This window comes from Euprymna scolopes, chromosome 2 (genome assembly GCF_053919585.1).
Source record: "Euprymna scolopes isolate OS-2025 chromosome 2, ASM5391958v1, whole genome shotgun sequence".
In the NCBI taxonomy this organism is placed as follows: domain Eukaryota; kingdom Metazoa; phylum Mollusca; class Cephalopoda; order Sepiida; family Sepiolidae; genus Euprymna; species Euprymna scolopes.
The window spans coordinates 76,674,405-76,695,812 of record NC_136483.1 but is presented as its reverse complement, the minus strand read 5'-3'; the positions used below and the strand labels follow the sequence as shown (position 1 = coordinate 76,695,812).

Sequence of the window (21,408 nt, the reverse complement as noted above, 5' to 3'; positions counted from 1 at the left end):
ATATACTTATTGAAAATGTGATCATATGCTTAACAAATTAAAAAGAATAAACTGCAAGATGAAGTTTTGAAATGATTACATGTCTTTCATTTTATTTAGAATGACAAACATTGGCCAATAAAAATGAAATTTTCGGTTCTTGTGTAGTTTTGATGCCGTGCTGAAATACATCGTTATTATTTGGAAAACCATTTTTACGGAGTAGGTGAGGGTGTTTTCTAACTATTTTGTGCTTCCACCTTACATTTATTAGATATTTAAAAAAATATATGTAAACATAGTACGGTTACCATCTGCCATCGTATGCATCTGGGAACAATATCTCCTGTAAAATTAAATCACATTTTGGTGCTTATGCATTTTTGATATCGCGCTATTTTTACATATTTTTTTTCGTTAGATAAAACTTTCACAATATCTTTTTATTTTTTTTATTTTTACTATCCTTCCCATGTTACGAATGCCTTTCAAAATATTAACATTATTACTTCAGCTCAGTAACAAAAAATATATAAGTACCCAAAATTTTATTTTTATTACTAAAACTACAAATTGTTAGGTGAAAGTACAGTTTATTATGCATTTTTCATATCGTGCTGAAATAACTTTTTTTTATTTTTTATTTTTCACATTGTCGGGGGGGGGTGTTTTGTAACTATACTGTGCTTTCAGCTACAGCTAAGAATTTATTATTAAACAATAAGATAGCATGAAATTATAAAAAAGAAAGGCAGATTTGCCGTTTAGTTGTACAAATAGCCTCCAACCCTGTTATCAAAAATAAAGGACACGTTGAGTCAACACCGGTGTACATATATCATAAACAGAAAGTTTGTTTATATTTAGCTGATTATTGAAAATATAATCCTGTGATTAAAATTTAATTAAAATTAACAACGTTGTTTAACAAAGAAAACGGAAATAATAAAAGATGAAGTTTTAAAACGATTAAATGTGTTTTATTTTTATAATTTAAAAATAAAAACATTAAATAATATAAATAAAATGTTGGTTTTGTTCTCGAAAAGAAATAATGAAAGATGAAGTTAAATATTGAATTCTTGTGGAGACGCATCATCATATGCATCCGAGTACAATATAAAATGTAAAATCAAACTAAAATCTTATTTGTACTGTTCAATGTTTTAAATTTTAAATTATGAAATAAAAATTTTACATCATAAAATAAAACACATTTTTAATCATTTTAAAATTTCATTATTTCTATTGTTTAATGTTTTAAATGTTTAATTATAAAACAATAATAAATTATAAAATTAAACACATTTAATCCTTTTATTTGTTAAACAATGTGATTAATCTAAAATAAATTATATGTAAAGAAACTTCTTGATATATTCCGGTGACGACCCAACGTGTCCCTTTTTTTTTATAACAGGGTTGTAGGCTATTTGTACAACTAAACAGCAAATCTGCAAAAAAAAAAAAAAATATTGTGACATTATACGTCAGTCGATTGTTGGGGTTTTGCTTTTTTTACCATAAATTGTTAGGTTAAAGCTTTCGTTTTTGTCCAGAAAACTTTTAACAGTGAAAATACATTTTTTTTTTTTTTTTTTTAACAAGAAGTTGATTTTTATAAAAAAGATATGAATGCTTTTCCTTCATTAAGGAAATTTTTAGGTGACATACATATATGTTTCTACAAAGAAAACCGTTATTTTCTTTAGCCATTCTTACCACGGGTTGGAGATGGTTTTTGGTAACTATTCTGTGCTTTCAACTAACAATTTATTACAAAAAAAAACCAAAAAGTCTTAACGTAGGGAAAACTGTGGTATTCATTCCAAAAGCCATTTTTAATATGACGTTCTTAATATGATGATTTTGCCATTACACCAAATTGAACCACAGCAACGCGTGGCAGGGTACAGCTAGTATATATATATATATATATATATATATATATATATATATATATATATATAATTTGATCATTAATTTTCCATTCCAAAAACAGGATGTAATTAATTCACTCATAAGTTTTTATTCATTTATTAATTTTGTGTGTGTGAGAAGTACATTTTACACATATTATATTGAATGGCAGAAGACCAATAAACAACTTGAAGACCAATGTATTTTTCTACAAACAATCTGAGAAAAACCTGTTGGAAATTTTTTTGTTTTTGTTTTATATATATATATATATATATATATATATATATATATATATATATATATATATAAATGGAATGAAAAAGAATTTCGAGATAAAAGGAACCAAAGATATTTAAAGACATAAATTAAAATAAACACTTATTGTAGTGTTTATCTTCACACACACACCCATCAAAAAAAATTTAAAGCACATGTGGAAAAAATGTCTTGCATCGCCATATTGGGTTTCATGGACCAGATTTCATGCAAATCAGGAATATTTGAATTTTTTAAATGAGGAGTTGTGTCGATTAAAATACTTGAAAGACATTTTGGGAATGTTTATTAATTGATGTTTTATAAATTTAATCATCAGGAGAAGTATCTGAATTTTCACAAGAACTTTCTGAATCAAGTTGCATGTCCACATTACCTACACTTACAACTAGCAACTATGTTCCAAAATTCATAATGATTGGTTAACTAGGTCGGATTACCTCCATATGTATGTATATTATGTTAGCCCCTTTAAGAACTCTGTTCTTATTGCTGAGCACTTCAAAGTTGAAATAAAAGTCGGTTACATAAGCTCGCATGCGCTGATCATGATGTTATAATCATTAGATCACTCTTGCCGTCTCGACATTTATATAAATGTTAATTTCAACTGTATTTCTCGCAGTTAACCTTGGCTGTGTGGTTTGTTCCTTGCTAATGGAGTCAAAGATGGCTTTGCGACTGGGTTTGAATCTCCCGACCGACTGCAATCATAACTCCCTGCACTTATGATTCCCACGAAAAAATGAAACACTAGTGTCTGTAGGTATTAAAAATAATTATATATATATATATATATATATATATATATATATATATATATATATATATATATATATATAAAGTAACTTTGTGTGTGAGTTCCTTCCTCATAGGTTCTGAAATGGCTAAGCCTGGCTTTTGCAAATTTCATTCACATAAAGGTAATTTATATGTCTGGCAGTGTTCTTAGATATGTTTTGTACAGAAATCCATCTGATAAGTATCGTAAATCGAAAAACTCTGATCTTAAATATAGCTTTTATTTCATAGTTAAAAAATAAGTTTTATAGGGGAATTTATGTGACAACAGCAAAGAGAAATAATCACTGTTGCCAATTTAGCAGTTTTCACGCTAGATCTGAAGATTTTGTTTGAAATCTAGTGAGTAAAATTAAAGCCTCTATAGATTAAAATATGGTCTAAGCACACTCTTTAATTTAAAAGTATTTATTCACTTGGTAAAAGTGTAGAAAAATTAAGTCGAAAATTATTAAAAAAAAAAGCAACAACAGCAAAAAACTTATACCAAATGCAGTAGAATTTAATTATCTACCAACATATAACCCTATGTCCTCTGGGCTGTATCTGTCACAATCGTGGTTCACAGGACCATATTCATGATATACCCATGGGCATGTTTGTTGATCCCAGCTCATAAGACCACAGACGCAACCCAGCAGGACTACACTCTTAACTGTCTAGTGGTGGACCCCTCTAAATGTAACCAGACGCTTACTGGTTATGGGAAACTACCGCTCTGATATTCTGGGCATGCAAAATGTGCACGACCCTAAGTCTGTGTCAACTCTTATCTTCAGTTGGCCATTTGTCATCAGATGCTGCAGTTAAGTTCATCCTTCGTAGACGCTCAGGTAAATGGCTTGTATGCTGCTCTTCTCAGCTGTACTTGGCGTCGGTGCTGTAATAAACCGTGTTTCAAGTCAACAATTCAAAAATAACTCAGATCATTTCTTATGAACAAAAATAATTAGTTAACAGATCTTTAGTTAAAATTTGTACAAGGAAAGCTAAGATTTTTGGGTTCTCAACGGCTTTGTGATGCAGGTTGTTACAACTTAAGTTCATTTCGACAATTTCTCAGCTAGAAACAAGAGCCTTTCAACTTAGCTCGTATGGTAGTTTCTATCCTTGGAAAAAAACCCAAGGGATGCGTTCTCTTCAATGCCATCCAGCCAAATCCCCTGTTTCTCAGAATACAATGGTTTTTATCAAACACTAATTCCAACCTCCCATCTTTTGAAATCATTCTGTTTCCTTTCTCTATCCCATTATTTTATATTCTTTTTCTTTCTCCTTGTGAATCTCTTCTTTTTCTATCTTAACCATATCGCTCTTTAATTCTCTTTTTCCCCTTTCTTTCTTTCTCTCCAACTCAAATTATTTTTCTCTTAAAGAACTGTATTATCTTTCGTGTTTGATTCCTATCACTTACACGGGGGGGGGGCACAAATATAATAGGTGCGTCAATGGCAATATTTCCTAGATATCAAGGCAGACTTTTTGTCGCCATGTCAACTTTACTGGTCTTTTCTGTTTATTATATCCGCAATAAATACATATTCCAGACTTTGGAGAAAAGAATGAATTCCTTAAATCCAATGTCAAACACCCCACCCATCTCTTAGACTGTAAGCAAAGTGAATTATGTTACCTAGGCATGTGACATTGTTACAGACATGTATACTTTTAACATGCTAAAACTATGTTGTTGTTTTTTTTTTTCTCATTTCAAAATCTGTTGTTCAAAGTGATTTTTACACACTTAATTAAAAAAAAATGAACAAATGGCTGCTTATTGCTTAACGCTTAAAATTTCTGAAAAGTTGTAAACAAATGACTTATTCTACCAGTAACCCTAAGTTCGAGTTGCACTCCCAAATTTAGAGATAATGGTAGTCATAGACTTTTTGATACAATTTTTCAAGAATGAAGTCTCCAGTGATTAAGTGACAAGCAATCAGTTATTCATTCTCAAGACAGCTTAAGGAAATGATATAAAAAGAACATAAACGCAATTTCAACCCAGATAAAAGATACTTGAATTCTACTGCGTTTGGTATTTGTTGCTTTTATTGTTTACAATTTCTCAACTGTTTACTATTCTACACTTTAACAAAGAGTCAACATGGTTTTACTTATTTTTACTAACTTTTTCAACGTTTATTATTACATTTAATTGTCAACATAAGCACACTTTTAAGATGCAGCATATGTTAACACCTTAGCGAAGTTTATTGCGTTTATTTTTTAGCAAATATTAAAAACAGAAAAAATTACTTGCCTTCCTACAATAGCAAAGTTAGACACAAGGTTAGTTTTTAATTTAGTGAAAACCCCACTACCCCCACCCATCCCCAAAAAGCCATTTGGGATTGGAGCAATTTTTTCTTTAATTTTCAATCTTAAAGGATTTCTCCTTTGTTAAGAGAGTAAACCTTAGCATCCTGAGTTATGCCCCTTTGGTTTGAGTACTCTCCCCTTAAGGAGTCCTGTTTCCTTCTTTTCCAGTGTTAACCTTCTTAAGATAAAGATATTGATAACCCGTCTCTGTGTGTGGGCCTTCCTTTTACAGATATCAACCGCCACCTACATTTAATATGTCACATTTAACATCCTTCATTAACCAAGGACAGAAAAGATGAAGTATAGTATCAGAACAAATACTATACTTTAACTTTAATTTTATTTGGAAAAACAAACAATAATACACATAAAATAAAAATAATATTGTAAAATTGGCAAATATTTAAATTGTAATCGTTTTCATTTTTAAATTATTCAGAGTAGACAAAATATACTTGATTATTTAATGGTGGTGACCAGAAAAGTGCTGCCCATTTAATCTAAAGTAACACCCTTATTTCCAAAGCTTTTTACCATTTTAGGTTTACTTAAGCATTTTTTTTTTTTTTTTTTTTGTGATGGAAGACTTTTCACTTTTCAAGATGATTTCATGTAGTTTTGATATTGTCTAATCCTAAGTCTGACTCGAACATTAAATATTAGTTATCTATTCCAAAAAGTTATAATGTCCTAGAAATGAGGGATTATTTTAATAAACATTTATATGAAAAAATGATCCCCCACTTTAAATTCTAAAATATTTTGTGGAATATTCACATGTAATTGCTTAAAAAAGCAGAATCTCATTATTGAAGGGGGATAGCAAAGGGTACTTATCTGCTTTTAAACATAGATATAATTTATTTTTTGAATTGACAAAATACCTAATGCTTTCCATTTATATATATTCTCAAAGAGTTTCATCTGGTGCTATTTTTCTCATCTATACATTTGTACCATTTTTACCTACCCTCCCCAATCTCCCCTTTCAGAATGGTTTTAAAATCTATCAATCAATTCATGTATAAATGTAGTGCCTGCATTTTGGGAATTTCGTTTTTAATTTATATTTTGCAAATATTAATTTTTCTGATATTTGAGGAGAATTTATTCGGCAATATTAAATATTTAAGTATGTCATTAGTGTAATGCTTAATTTATAATATATTTTAATGTAATTTTTATTGTATTAAACGCTGTTTGATTTTATGATTTGTTTCTTGCAAAACAAAATATACCATCTCTGAAAAAAACAGATAAAAGTAGCTGATAAAATTTGAAAACCTTCTGGGGAGCCAACTGCTTCAATATAGTTCCAAAAATATATATAAAAAAAGCACAAAATATCTAGTATATTCATAATATTCTTATGTAGGAAAGGAAGTTCAAATATAGTGTTTTTCTTTTTTGGAGATATTTTTTTTCAAATTAACATTTCTTGAAAATTTTAGACAGCAAAAGTTTAAAATCTAGTGATTTTTCTAGAGATTTCTTTTCCCTGTTCTAGCGTTTTTTTTTTTTTTTGTTTTTTGTTTGTTTTTTTTAACCTCAGTTGGCAACACTGGAAATAATAAAATTTCAGCAAATCATTTCTTAAAAAAAAAAAAAAGATTTGTCGTCATCTAGACATATAGCTCAATGGTAGAGCATTCGACGCCAGAACGAATGATCTCCTGTTCAAGCTCTCTCCATTTTTTTTTTTTTTTTTTTTTTTTTAAATTTGTTATCTATGAGTTCAATTTACGATAAAAGAATAGGTATCATTTAAAATTGCTGCAAATCATTTCTCCATTTGCATATTTTAAAACTAAATATTAATCACAACTGACTTTTCCAGGGCATTCATTGTCAAACGCAAATATAAGTGGACATGTTATTGTAAAAATAACGCTGACAGAATTGGATGAATGAAATTATCATTATTACCTTTTTTTTTTAATTTTTGTGAATTACTCCACCGACCAAATCATTCCTCATAATATATAATAATCAACAGAGAATTGATTCTATAATAATGCATATGCAATTTACATAAAATATGTTTAAGTGTATTGTACCACCGGGCAACGCCGAGAATACTTTTATAAAAATTGAGTTCAATTAATATAATAGCCAAACAATACTGTAGTTATTAAATTTAACTTTACAAAATCCTATTTTAATAAAAATAATTTACTATTTTTAACCTTTTATAAATTGTCTCAAGCAAAAAAGGTCCGGTTTTTTTTTTCTTTGATTTTTTTTTTTTTTTAATTTATTTATTTTTTTTTTCATGGATTAAACAATTAATTTGCTCTATAATTTTTTTTTCTGAGTAATGCATCACATTTAAAATACATTTCAGTTCCAAAGTGTCCTTCAAGATGTCCTACAACCACACAATGATGACAGTGATTTGTTGCGATGGCTCAGAGGTTTGTATGGCTTCTGTTTTTCTAATTTAGAAATGCTTTAAAAGGAAAACGGAACAAGATTTATATTATTTGCATGTTTCAGACGATCATCATGTCATGGTTACAATTGCACATATCGCCAAGTGGGTTGAGATGTTGTAGAGTGAATGTTTTTTTTATTATCATTAACTGGTTAGAAGAATGTCCATTTTTATTTACTGGTAAGAAGAATGTCCATCCCAGTACAAGTAAAATTAATTAATGCCACTAAACCTTATGTCTCATGTTTATCTCAATGTTTATCAAAATGTATTACATGATTTGATTCTAGAAAATTGATTCTACACTATTGAGATAAAATTTCGGAAATCATAATAATGAATTTCACATGAAAACAATGGTATCCTCATATTTTTAAGATGATTAAAAAGTTACGAAAATCGATAAAGTAGAAAATTATTTAAGAAAATAAAAAAAAATAGAATTTGATGAAAACGATTGTAAGACACAGAAGAGTTTTGATTTTAAAAAGATGGCGGCAATTTTTCACCTGCTAACACAATTAAAGCTGTTTTGTTTAATAATTCGGTTATATTCAGGTAATTTCGACTGCATAATTTGGAAACTACCATTGTAACTTATTAGAATCGACAAAAGAAATCAGTTGAAACCATTGTTTTTTATCTGAAAATTCCATTTATTGACTACAAAATCTCGTCCCAATAGTGTAGAAGCACCAGAATGTCTCAAATGTAAGATATTACAGAGTTAGTTAGGTCTTCAGAAATTGAAATTCAAGGAATCTTGTTTGATTGGTGTCTAATGGACATGGATCAAATTCAGTGTAGATATGAAATATTTGAATTTTCAACTGGGAAGTTGTGGCCATATTATAACTGCTAAAAATCTTTGGAAAAACTCTAAAGAAATTGAAACCTGGAAAATTATTAATTGATGTCGAATACCTATGTAAAAATTTCACAAAAGAAAGATGTATTTGAATTTTCACAAAGGGTTTCCACTCCTTTTTTTTTTTTTTTTGCCCTTAAATTAAACCAAATATAACCCACATTTGGATACCCTTAACAGGTTAATTTTATGTATACAAATATATAAGCATATGAACGTATAAATAAATGAACATATAAATATACCTAACTTTATATAGAGAGATTCCCCCCACTTACCAAGGTCAAAAGCAACCCAAGGATAAGGATTAAGCAGATTATCAGTTGAATAATGAACAATGTTATAAGAGGCTTTAAAACGATGAATGAAATGAATTCAATTTGTTTAAGAAGGTGACTTAACATGTATCGATTGACATTGAACTTGAGTACAACCATGTTGTAGTCTGCAGGGAAGTATTCCTGTGGCAACATGCTCTACAAATGGGAAGTTTTGGGGAGGAAACACTATTCATGGAAATCCATTTGGTTTTAGATACACAGAGGAAGAATGTAATGGTTCAATCATTGCCTGAGGAATTTGAGGAAGACTTAACTAATATTAAGATACCTGCGAGGCATGCACTATGGAATGAGAGCAGTTCACCTGAGTTGATTAAATGAAATATTTGGTTGAGAATTTCTATAAGTTCCTCTGTTGTGATAAGGAGGACCTGGAAAAGGCCAAAAAGTACAATTCGACTGTTCGTTGTCAATAATATAAATAACATATGATTTGTTTCTAAAATATTTATTGTATAAAATATAATTTAATGTAAGAAATATATACCTGTGAAAAATACAAATATTTTATATCTCTATTTATAGCGACCATGTATTTGGAATTCTTTCCGAGACATATTCGTAACCACCATGGGTGAATGTCGCACAATCCTGCATCACAGGACCAATATATGTAACCAGGCCATCACCAGTCCTAAAACACAGGGGCTAACCCTAAGTCTCTGTGGCTACACTTCTATCTTCATGTAGTAATGGACTCTTCAAAATGTAACCAGACGCTCATTGGTCCCTGGAATTACTGCTGTGATGTTCACAGCGCACAAAATGCACACGATCCTGTGTGGCAATAACTTTAACATGCTGGTCGTTCGTTGTCAATCATTAGGGTTGAGCTATTCCTTTACTGGTGAACTGATCAGCAGCCATGGGCTCTTGCAGCTGCAGTTTGGGCATCCAGTTTCAGGGTAGATCTTGAAGTTAAATGGGTTATTCTCCATGATCAAAGCAATCAATAAAACTCGGAAATCACTTTCTTATAAACAAAACTAATTATTGCATAAAATATTTCACACATAATTATGCAATATAAAAGTTTAACTGCTTGGGTTCTTTTGGACGAGAGCCAAAAAGCTGATGCGCACTCTTCGACGGACAGCAAGCAAGTCTCTCCCATCTTTTCTTCTTCTTCTTATTTTTTTTATTACATTTTTACCCCAAACAAGGCACATTGCCACTTTGATGTAGGGGGCTACTATCAGGGACATGACTTGCAGGGATACTATGTAGGGAGTTGAGTAACAAGATGTCTGTTCAGATTACACGTGAACTTCTGCATGTCAGTACAGTTGGGGAAGCAGGAAACCGGAAGGGAATTTCAAAGCCTACCAGTTCTGAGGAAAATCTATTAGAGTAGAAGGCTTTCTTACATCTAGGGATCACTACCATTTAGGGGTGGGATCTTGTAGTTTGTCGGGGGTATTTACGTTGAGGGGGTACAAGGGCTAGTAGTTCATCAGAGCATTCATCATTAAAATACTTGTAAAATAGGCAGAGGGATGCAACATTTCATTGATGGAACAAAGGTGGAAGCTTAGGTGATACTTCAGGACCTATCAGATTGGTAACTCTCTTTTGAACCCTGTCTAGAAGTGAGAGACTAGTAGCAGATACACCAGCCCAAATGTTACATACATGGGCGAATGCTGGCCTTGTAGAGGTGCAGGATACTTTTAGGCATAAGTAACTTTCTAGCACGGTAGAGAAAGCCCACCTTCTTGCAGTAGCCTTGACAATGCTCTTGATGTATCTGTTCCAACTCCTGTTCCCTGTGAACGTTAAGCCGAAGAGTTTAAAAGTACTTTTAGGTAATGTATCTTTAGCCATAGCTATTGGTGGTTGAAAAGGTTTCTTGTAATTATTGAAGGAAACAAGCTTAGTCTTGGCAGTATTGAATGTGACCATCTATTTTTGTCCCTACTCCACTACAGATTTAAGGTCTTCCTCTAGTGCTTCTGGCATTTCCTTAGATATGTGTTTATTTGTTTTCCCGTCATGTCTATTATAGAGTATGGTTTCAACAAATATGTCCATCTCAGATACAATTTTATCAGTGACATCATTTATGAATATTAGAAATAAAGGTCCAAGGATCGACCCCTGATATACACCCACATTTATATCATATTGTTTAGATGTACGACCATTGAGGACAACCTGGATTCTTTTCTTTATTAAAGACTAGTGGGGGGTACCCGGCGTTGCCTGGGTGTTTAGAGGTGTGTGTGGTTTTGGGTAAATAAAAGAAAAATCGTTGGTTGTTAAAAAAAAAACAGAGCCTTGAAGCGTAGTTGGAAAATAGTAAAGTGTGAAAAAAAAACAAAAAAACAGGTGCCCGTTTTTCATGAGTTATTGACGTGAACTTTGAGTGTGGGACAGTGTTTTATTTAACGCGAGTCTGTTTTTTTATACAAAAAAGCTTAATGCACATACGGCAATGGTAAGCAATAGCTATTCAGCAGTTAACATTTTCTGCGGGACAGTTTTTAATGAGGTCAATAAACCGATTTGTTTGTTTTTAACTAACTTTGGAAAAAACTAGCTCCCTGTTTATTAGGGGGAGTGTCTTGTCTCGAAATGAAAGCAACCGTCTGATATGACGAAGCCGACATTGACCAAACGTTACATAGCTTTCTAGAGACCACTGGCCGTGGGCCAGTAGTTTGAATCGAGTTTCACTTTTTTTTTATATACCGAAAAACGAATGCAACACGTGCAGATCCGAAAATGTTAAATAATTAACATTTCAAAATCGGGCAAATTAAATAGGGAGGCGACCACCGTTGTTAAGTCATAGATATTATCATTTAGACGTGATATAAAAAGTTTTAAAAATGAGCGACGGCCTCAAGAATGCGCCGGAAAAAAGCCTTTTGAAGACGTACACAAAAAGCGAACATACACACATTTTCGCTTTTATATATATATAGAAGAATTTAATTATATTAAGTATTCGTCCAGTGATACCGTATTATCTGATTTTTCCGAGAAGACCATTATGCCATACCCTGTCAAAAGCCTTAGATATATCTAAGGCTACTGCCCTCCCCTTTCATGTTTTTTTTTTTTTTACATAGGCATCACCACTTATCAAGGCCAAGAGGCCACTCGAGGATAAGGGTTAAAGAGTGTACAGTAGAAATTGGACAATATAGTAATTGTTAGTAATGGAAATTCGGTAAATTTGTCAACAAGTGGAACGGCTCATCAAGAACTTGTTTACGTTAGACTTGAAGACAACCATATTGTAGTCAGCTGGAAAGCAGGAAAACAGAAGACAATTCCCTAGGCGTGCAGTTCTAAGAAAGAAGCTTTATTCATGGAATCTACGTTTAGGTTTAGGCACAGATAAAGAGTGGGGGGAATTATTGATAGTGTTTTCAGCTAGACGAGTGTTTCTTGTGAAAATTTGGCGAGCGGGGGACCATAGACTGAAGTTCAGTCGAACACTTTCCATGAAAATAACGATACAGCAGAGACAAACTCGCAACATCTCTTCTGTAAAATAGAGGTTGCAGAGAAGAGAAAAGGACATCTCCTATGAGGCTACGAAGTCTATTTTGAACTTTATCAAGGCAGGACAAGTCCTTTCTAGCAGCTCCTGCTCAGATGTGGCAACAGTATTCCATCCTTGGACGTACCTGGCTCTTATATAGATAGAGAATTGCATCAGCAATGAGATATCTACTGGATCGATAGAAGGATCCCACCATTTTTCCAGCGGCCTTAGCAACAGATTTGATGTATGTGTTCCATTTAAGATCAGGAGTAAAGGTCAAGCCCAGAAGCTTGCCAAAACTTGAGGCCTCCTCAAGACAAGAGCCATTCATTTCAATTGATGCCAGATGTGGATCAGAACGTTGATGATGTAAAGAGAGAAGCTTGGTTTTAGATGCATTAAAAGTAACCAACCACTCTTTTCTCCATTGTACCACATGCTCAAGATCAGAGGAGAGAGAATTGGAGAGAACTTGGTCGTTTACTGTCTTAGATGTGCTACCATAGATGGTAGTGTCATCAGCATAAATGTTTACAAATGATGTAAGGATGTGATTTGGAAAATCATTAATGTAGATCAGGAAAAGAGTTGGGCCCAGGATGGACCCCTAAGGGACTCCAGCATTAATACTATGAGCTTCTGATTTTTGCCCATTAACTACTACTTTTATGAATCTATCAGAAAGAAATGATTTAATAATTGAGAAGATATTTCCAGCTATACCATAGCTAGAGATCTTGTGAAGTAAACCTTTATGCCATACCCTATCAAAGGCCTTAGATATGTCAAGAGCAATTACCCTAGAAAGGTTGCCTCCGTCAAGAGATTCACTAATCCTATGAGATATAACTGTAAGCACATCTTCTGTAGATCTAGCAGAACAGAAATCATATTGTGTGTCACTAAGGTTATTTTTGCTGAGATGGTTGATTACTTCTGTATTTAACACAGATTCCAGCAACTTATTCATGACGCACAGGAGACTTATTGGCCTGAGAGGGGGATGAACGATCACCTGAATTCTTAAATACAGGGCATACTGATGAGATTTTCCAAGATGATGGAAAGCAATTCTCCTTAAGACAACGTTTAAACAGTTTTGTAAGTATGGGCACTAGTTCTGGTTGAAGTTTTTTGAGTACTGTAATTGGAATACCGTCAGGGCCAGTTGCTTTACTAGAATCAAGGCTTTTGATTAGCTTGGCAACATCACGAACAGATATATGTATATCACAAAGCGTGTTTTCTGATACAGGAGGAAATATTGGGGGTTGGCGGCCTTGGTCACAAAGGTAGAATTAGCTGCAAAGTTCTTGGCAAAGAGTTTGGCTTTGTCTGATGCTGACGAGATTACCTTAGGTCCATTGATGATAGTTGGGATAGAGCACACGTTTCTGTTCAGGATTCTGTTTGCTATTTGCCAAAACTAGTGGGAACCAAGCCGCTGCTCAGCTACTTTGGACTTGACGGACTGAGCATACAACTCTCTTGCATTCTTTATTACTTTCTTACAATGATTGCTGGCAGTCCTGAAAGCGGCTTTAGTTTCCATACATCTATTACGTTGGAAGCACTGGAAAAAGTGATTTCTGTGCGCAATGGCAGCAGCACATTCTGGAGAGAACCATGGCTGGCTGTTAGATTTTTGCTGGAACTTTTTCAAGGGTATGAAACGGTCTATACCTACAATTTACCATTCCATTAGGTCTGATACTATAGAGGACACATCCTGTTTAAACATGGAACGCAGAGGTAGATCTGATATAAATGTACGGAAGCTATCCCAGTCAGCCTTAGTGTATCGATATACTGTACGATGGAGAGGTACGTCTGGGGACTTATTACATTTCATTTTTATCTTAACTGATACAACAGAGTGGTCGGAAGATCCAAGAGGAGACAGAACAGAAACTGAACATAGTTCAGGGCAAGTTGTGAGAAAAAGGTCTAGTCATTGTCAGGCACACGGGTAAGTTCGTGAACAATCTGAGTGAGGTCATAAGCAATAGAGAAATCATAACAGAACCTCCCCCCTCATCATCGGTCTTGTTTGAGTGAGTCAACCATTCCACGTTGTGAACATCGAAGTCTCTACATACATGAATGTTAGCTGAAGGATTAGCAGATAGGACTTGGTCAATTTTCTCAGATATGCTTTTAAAGATAGTAACTCCGCTGTTGTGGGGGGCGATAGAGAGTAAATATAAATGCAGTAGTGTGAGCTAGTGCAACCCGGAAGCACATATAAGGTAAGTTAGGATCTTCTCTAGAGATATCTCTACCACATGGAAAGCCATCTTGTATATAGGCACATATTCCATGCCCATAGCGATCTTGGGGGTCAGATTTAGAAGTATATTGGAGTATCCTTTAATTGCGAACTCATCTAGGGAAATAGCCTCTCCAATGCCAGTTTCGTTTAAAAATAAAAGGTCTGTTTTGTCTCCTGTAATTGGGTTTCAACCTCTGGAAAGTTAGAACGTAGGCCCCTGATGTTGGAGAAGGAGACATGGTAGTGGGAGTCTACGTTGGAAGTTGGAGATCTGGGTTTAATCGTGTATTTTTTCTTGAAACTTGTCATGATGAAATTTTGGAATTTGTGGACTAGGTCGTCAGACTTGCTTAGAGCAGGACAAAGAGGGGAAACTAAGAGAGAAAAAGAAACGAAGAAAGAAAGAATAACTCCAAAAAGGTGGAAGGAGGAACGACTGATTTGATAAAACCAAGACACTTGGCTAATTGGTGTCTTTTTTTCGCTGATCCCTTCCCGTGGACTGACGGTAGCTGAAGAACGGAGAACTTGGTAAAAGAAACAAAACTGCCAGTCCCCTAAGTTGCATGACTAGGCCAGTGTGTAACAAATTAAGTTTTGACTTTCTTTTCTTTGATTGGAACGTCGTTGTGAATGCAATATATTTCTCCGATAGCCCAGGTGACGGTTGGAAGCTGATTTGAAAGCAGAACTAGAGAGAGACCGACAACCCGAAGATGAATTTGATCACTAGACAAAACCACGGGTAACGTCACATGTATCGGCTACAGGTGCATTTCAATCACGAGCCTATGCACCTGGGCTGAGCTGCACTGGAGGGGTTACACAATACTATGCACCTGAGAACTGGTGATTTAGTGTGGTGTCAGCCTGCAAAGGAAAATCAGAGAGGGAATGGTTTGTTGGGTCCAATGTAGGGTTTGAGGCAAACCGACTGGCAAGCACATTAACCTTCTCGGTTACGATGCAAAGAACCTCATGATTGTTGGATAATGGGGCAATTGTTGATTGCCCATTATTTACTACGCTGTTGTAGATTTTCCAGAAATCACAAGTTACTAATTTCTGTGCTTTGATGTATTTTCTTGTGGTTTTGCTGTATGCTCTCTTAGCTATCACTATTTCTTTCTTATAATTGCTTCTAGCTTCAATAAACTTTTGTTTGTTTTTACTGGACTTATGTCAGATAAATCAGTGGTGTGCATGCTGCCTTTGAGCAATGACAGCTACACAGGTAAAAGTAAACCATTGGGGAGAGTGGGGTTTGCTATAGAACTTCCGCTTCTCCTAAACAAAAGGTTTTATGGAAACTCTAATCTGCCTTCCATCTCTCTCTGAGATTAGCATTTCCTCCTATCATTTGAACATTACCCCTTCCTCTTCTATTACCTCTTTTTTTTCTGAATTTCTTTTTCCTTTATCTTTCTTTTTTTTAATCCTTCTCTCTCTCTCTCTTTCTCTCTTAATTCATATCTCTTAATTATGTTTCCCTCCCTTTCTCCCTCTCTCTCGTAAAGTCTTTCCATCTCTTTCTTTCTCTTAACTGGTTAATTTGATTATCTACCTTTTTGGGTGATCTTTTTGCTTGACATAAACACAGGGTGTTTTTTCTAAGATTCTCTGTATGTCAATCCAGACACTGTCACCCAAATGTCTATGTTGAGAAATTAATTTTTCTCCACTGTATCTCAACAAAAACATTTTATCATTTCTCTGGACTTATGAGACTTTTTTTGGCCAAGTATCAACACGCCCCCTCCCCCGATCACACCTAACCCTTAGCCCATAAGCAAGGTAATTTTGGCACTGCTCAGCATATGAAAATAGTGTTTTATAGTCGCAATTTTGTGTGGTATAATCAGAACAAAATCGAAATAAACAAAGTATAAAGGTTAATAATTAATAAATGATTTGATTTACATCCATTTATTCTAATGTTGACAATTTTTTTAAAGACAAACATAAGATAGATATGAAACATGATAAAGGAGTGAAAACCAAAAACATATTTAAGTTAAAGTTTAAATATCATATCATTGGAGTATATGTGTTGCCAGGATAAAAGAATATAGAGAACATGAACAATGTATAGATAAATATGACTTACTTAATGATATGGAAGCTTGTATGGCTTTGACCAAAAGCGGGGAATCTAAAGACCTCATCAACTACAAAAGACATCTGATAAAAATGACATCAGAGTTGTGAAAGCCATGCAAACAAGGCAGGCTGTTCATTCATGTTTGATGCCTTGGGCATGCAAGCCATACAATGATAGATATCTGGTTTTCTAACCTTTTGTATGAGATGGAATCATATCTTCTTGATCTCCAGAAATAGAAAAGTGCATTCTCCCATTGATCAGTATAATTCAAGGAGAATCATTTGGATATTGTCCATGGAAGATTATTCTGATGATCCTGGACCAGCACTTACATAAATGTTTGGCAAGTGATTATTCAAAAATAAAGATCATCTTTGCTTTTCTGTTCTTCTGGTTTGCGATCATTTTAGAGCTTGGAACTTACATGAGGCAGAATATTTGATATTAGAGACCCTACATTAATGGCAATTAAGTTAGCTAGTGTGAATTTTGATAAGAGTCACATTGAGTGCATAATGACCCAGATCTGCAAAAGAGAATTGTTCCCAGAGATGAATGACATAAAGTTCAGGTAGGGAGTAGCAGGTCAAACACCACAAACAAAACAGTGATCTGACGAATTAAGTCATGTTTTTCAATTTGGAAGAAACAAAGGTTTTCAAATTGGTCACTCTGTGGAAGACATACAAATGAGACATTGCCAATATAGAAAAGTTGATAATCTAAGCAAAATGTTACCTCCTTATCTGTCTGTGTGGTCACTCATTTCAAAGAAGTAAATAATTAAGATAACATTAGTCTCTTTCTCTCTCCTAAGTCGGTTCTCCTCAAATAAAACCTTGAAGAAAACACTCGGCGAACATTTCTTTGTGTCTCCTTTGTTCATGAAAAGAAGTTTATTTCTATAACAACCACAGATGAAATGGTGATGGTAAAAAGAAGCAGAAAGTGTACAAAAGACTAACATGTATAAACACTCCACACATATGTTTTCTTTTTGTTATTGAAAGTGCTATAAGATGGAGAATATATAAGTATAGATATCTCATAAATAGGTGTTTTATTAATTAAAAAAAAAAGCTAGTTTATATCTATACTTATCTTTTGGAGGGTGGACCTGTAAATTCACCCTTGTCCGTTCATTTGATTGCACTTTTCTCAATAACTACGCCTTGGAATTTTTGGAAATTTCGCACAAACATTAAAAATGATATAAGTAAAAAAAAAGTAACAGAACAGATTGTCCGGAAAAACTCTGGTTGCCCTCTAGGGGTACCTTTCGGTTTAAAATGGCTAAAATTGACACTTTTGTGCTTATTAAAAAACAATTGATGCCTTGGATTTTTATAAAAACTTTCTGAAAAGTTGTAATTAACTGATTTCTATATAATTTTATTTGCCTATACTTCGCCTATACTTCGCAAATTTTATTTGCCTATACTTCACTCTTAGGTGTGCGCCAGGGACTCTTTTAGGGCTAATAAAAACACTCCATTTTTGGGACTATTTCATCATATTTGTCCAAAATTTTCTGTGTATGTCTATTTAGCAGTTTTACATGGTGCTGGACTTAAATTTAAATATGTTAAGGCCTTGGACTTTTGGGGCTAAATAGGTACGGTGGTCAAATGATGGATTTAGTCATTTCTTTTTTTGCATGATGCAGAACTCAAATTTATATATGTTAAGGCCTAAACCTGCACTGTTTGTTTATTTTTACCAGGATTTGACATCCCCTGAGGACTTTTGGGGCTAAATGGAGATGGAGGAGGGGTAAATGCTGAACTTTAGTCATTTTTTATGCCTTGTTCAGTGTGCACTCATGAGGGATCGTGCATGCTTCACTTGTTTCTTATGGAAATCGCTGAAGACAAGGCATGAAATTACTTAATGTAAGGAGCTAACAAGAACAAAAGCTGATTATTGCAAAGAGAGAAAATGCCTATTGACCTTAGTCTTGAAAAGACCAAGATGTAGGTAGAGAGAAAATAGTGAACAGAAAGTGCAGTACTTGGAAAGAAGCTACTGGAATAGGAAGCTGTATTAGAGGTATTAAAATAACAAATTGATGGAGATCTTTACACTGAATTAAATAAGCTGGAACAAAGGAAACTGGGAATAGATCAGACAATTCTTAGAAACACAAGCCATTAAAGTATTTATAGAAAAGACTGAGACTAGCAACATCACATCTGTGAGAGAGAGGTTACAATGAGAAGGAAAGGGTAGGGCCAATCAAATTACAGATACACTTCTGCAATTTATCAAGAACCTTCAAATGGGACACAGATTCACCAGCCCAAATATGACAATAGTACTCCATACATGATCTGATAGATTTGTAAAGCTAGAGATTAGTTTTGTGTGTCAGAAAGTGTTTAAAGTGACAGAGAGAACTGGTTTTACGAGAAGCAGAAACAACAATGGATTTAATATATGAAATCCAAGAAAGATTTGATGAGAAAGAAAAACCAAGAAGTTTTAGAGTCGATTTAGGATAGAAAGTAGAGCCATCCATAAAAATCTCAGGACTTAAAGGGACATGCCTGCGATTGAAAGACTATAATAAAAATAGCTAAGTCTTAACAAAATTAAACGAAACAAGCCATTTTTTACTCAAATCTATAACTGAACTCCAAAATGAAGCTTAAAAATACACAGTTTATAGAAAAACAAAGAAAGGACTTGGAATGATCCCATCAAAACAAATGTAAATACTTTGTGCGGGTTAGTTGGAGAAAACCACAACGTTATAGTAAGGTATTTGGTGCCATTGTAGATCAGGCCTTTTTCACAAAAAAGGGCCCAAAAAGATTGAAATAAAAAAAAACGTCACCACTGGAGCAAGTTCAGTCACAAAGACAACAAAGCAAATCAACAAGAAAGAAAACTTGGAAGAAAAAAAGTAACAAAAGAAGAAGTGTGTGAAACAGCACTGACCCTATTTGGGTTTAATCGGCTTCCTCTGAAGAAGGAAGTTCCATTGGAGTATGAAATCCACAAGCAGTCCTCATTTGCATGTATATCCCCATTAGGGGAATTCCCAAATTGGTCACCCATTTTAGTAATGACCAGGCTCAACATTGCTTAACTTAAGTAATCTGATGGGAACCAGTGTGTCAACATGATTACACTGGTCTTTGAGCATATATCTTTCATTCTTTTCTTCTCTTCTGCACTTTTGAATTTTTTTTTTTTTCTTAGTTTGTCATCGTTTACCGATTTTGCAAGGAAGAATAAAATAGAAATATTGTTTTAAGGCATGATCGGTTAAAAAAAAAAAATCATGTCCGCATTTACTATGAGATTTAAGAATGAGATAAGTACATCCCTTCACTGGTTAGATTACAAAATATAGATGTACTAAAACTCCAGCGTGCTCATACATGCTGTCATGGTAGGGTTAGACTTAAATGAACAAGGAAACAATCAAGGTGAAGAAATAAGTTTGGGATCGAGCCGATTAAGCGGCGTATTTGTGGCTAATTGTTATGTGATTGCTGGGCAACGCCGGTTAGAAAATAATTCTGGAAAATCGTGTTATCTATCTATCTGTTTATCTAATATCCATTTTTCTCTAACTGACAGAATGACAAAGATGAATCGTGGGAGACAGTAGTTTAGCGAACTTTGCAGGTGCAAGGAAGGGTCAGGGGTCCTGATTTGACATAGATCAAACTCTGTGATTGGCCTAAACTTGCACCAGAAATTTGGTAGATGGGACCAGATCTGACATGTCAAAAGTTCTCGTTGGGGAAATTTTAGTAAATTTGATTTGAGTTGATTGCTAGACATGAGACAAGTCTCAGTCATTAATGTTCAACAAGCTTTGCCTTATTGCTGTTCAATGATATGGATGTGAGCACTTTAATGATCAGCTCATCAGGAGTAGGTATGAACCTGAACAATGTTCACACTCAGTGGATTTTAGCATCTCAAATTCTTATCTGTAGGGTGTAGTTGTCTCAAATATGTCTATCAAAACAGACTAAATTAAAGAGGACTACGCAAAGAGTGTGTTGGTTATTGATAATTTTTGCTTTTCATCGAATGGCAATTAAACATTGTTGGATGTCAGGAGCGAAACTTGAACAAGTCATGCATGGACTGAAGCCTGTTTGTATGAAATTTAACTTGGATTGCGGGAAGGATTGTGAATTTTATTAACAGCTTTGTGTGTGTGGAGGGAGACTTGCCTTGCCCGGTCTTAAAATATGTTTAAATATATTCTAATTCATGCATATTTTGTAATGATTATTACAGAGCTAATAAATATTATATTGTACCTAATATATAGTAGTGATTTCAAAAGTTTAAAACAAAAGAAAAAAAATGACTTGGTTGTCATCAACTAGAATCAAAACAAAACATTTAACACTCCAGCTGCATTACATACCATTTGAGCTATCAGCAGATAGCTAAGAAACATTTTAAAATTAAACCACTTCAAGCTATGAATGAATTTCCATATGCACAAAAGTAATAGCAATATGTCGGCAAGTTTAAATGAATAGTTTGCATTTCAACTTGCCAATGTATGTCTGTACGTATTATTCATCCATCCAAACAAAGATTTTACTTGTTATAAA

General features: G+C 33.8%; 1 protein-coding gene across 1 annotated transcript in view; it reads left to right on the top strand.

The window, feature by feature from the left end:
- The window catches only part of LOC145292629 (SEC14-like protein 2), a 73,844-nt gene that overhangs the window by 18,880 nt on the left and 33,556 nt on the right, over positions 1 to 21,408 (top strand). Inside the window, exon 2 of the mRNA XM_080138742.1 lies at positions 7,649 to 7,718. Coding sequence (XP_079994868.1) covers positions 7,649 to 7,718 — 70 coding nt within the window. The remainder of the gene's footprint in view (positions 1 to 7,648; positions 7,719 to 21,408) is intronic.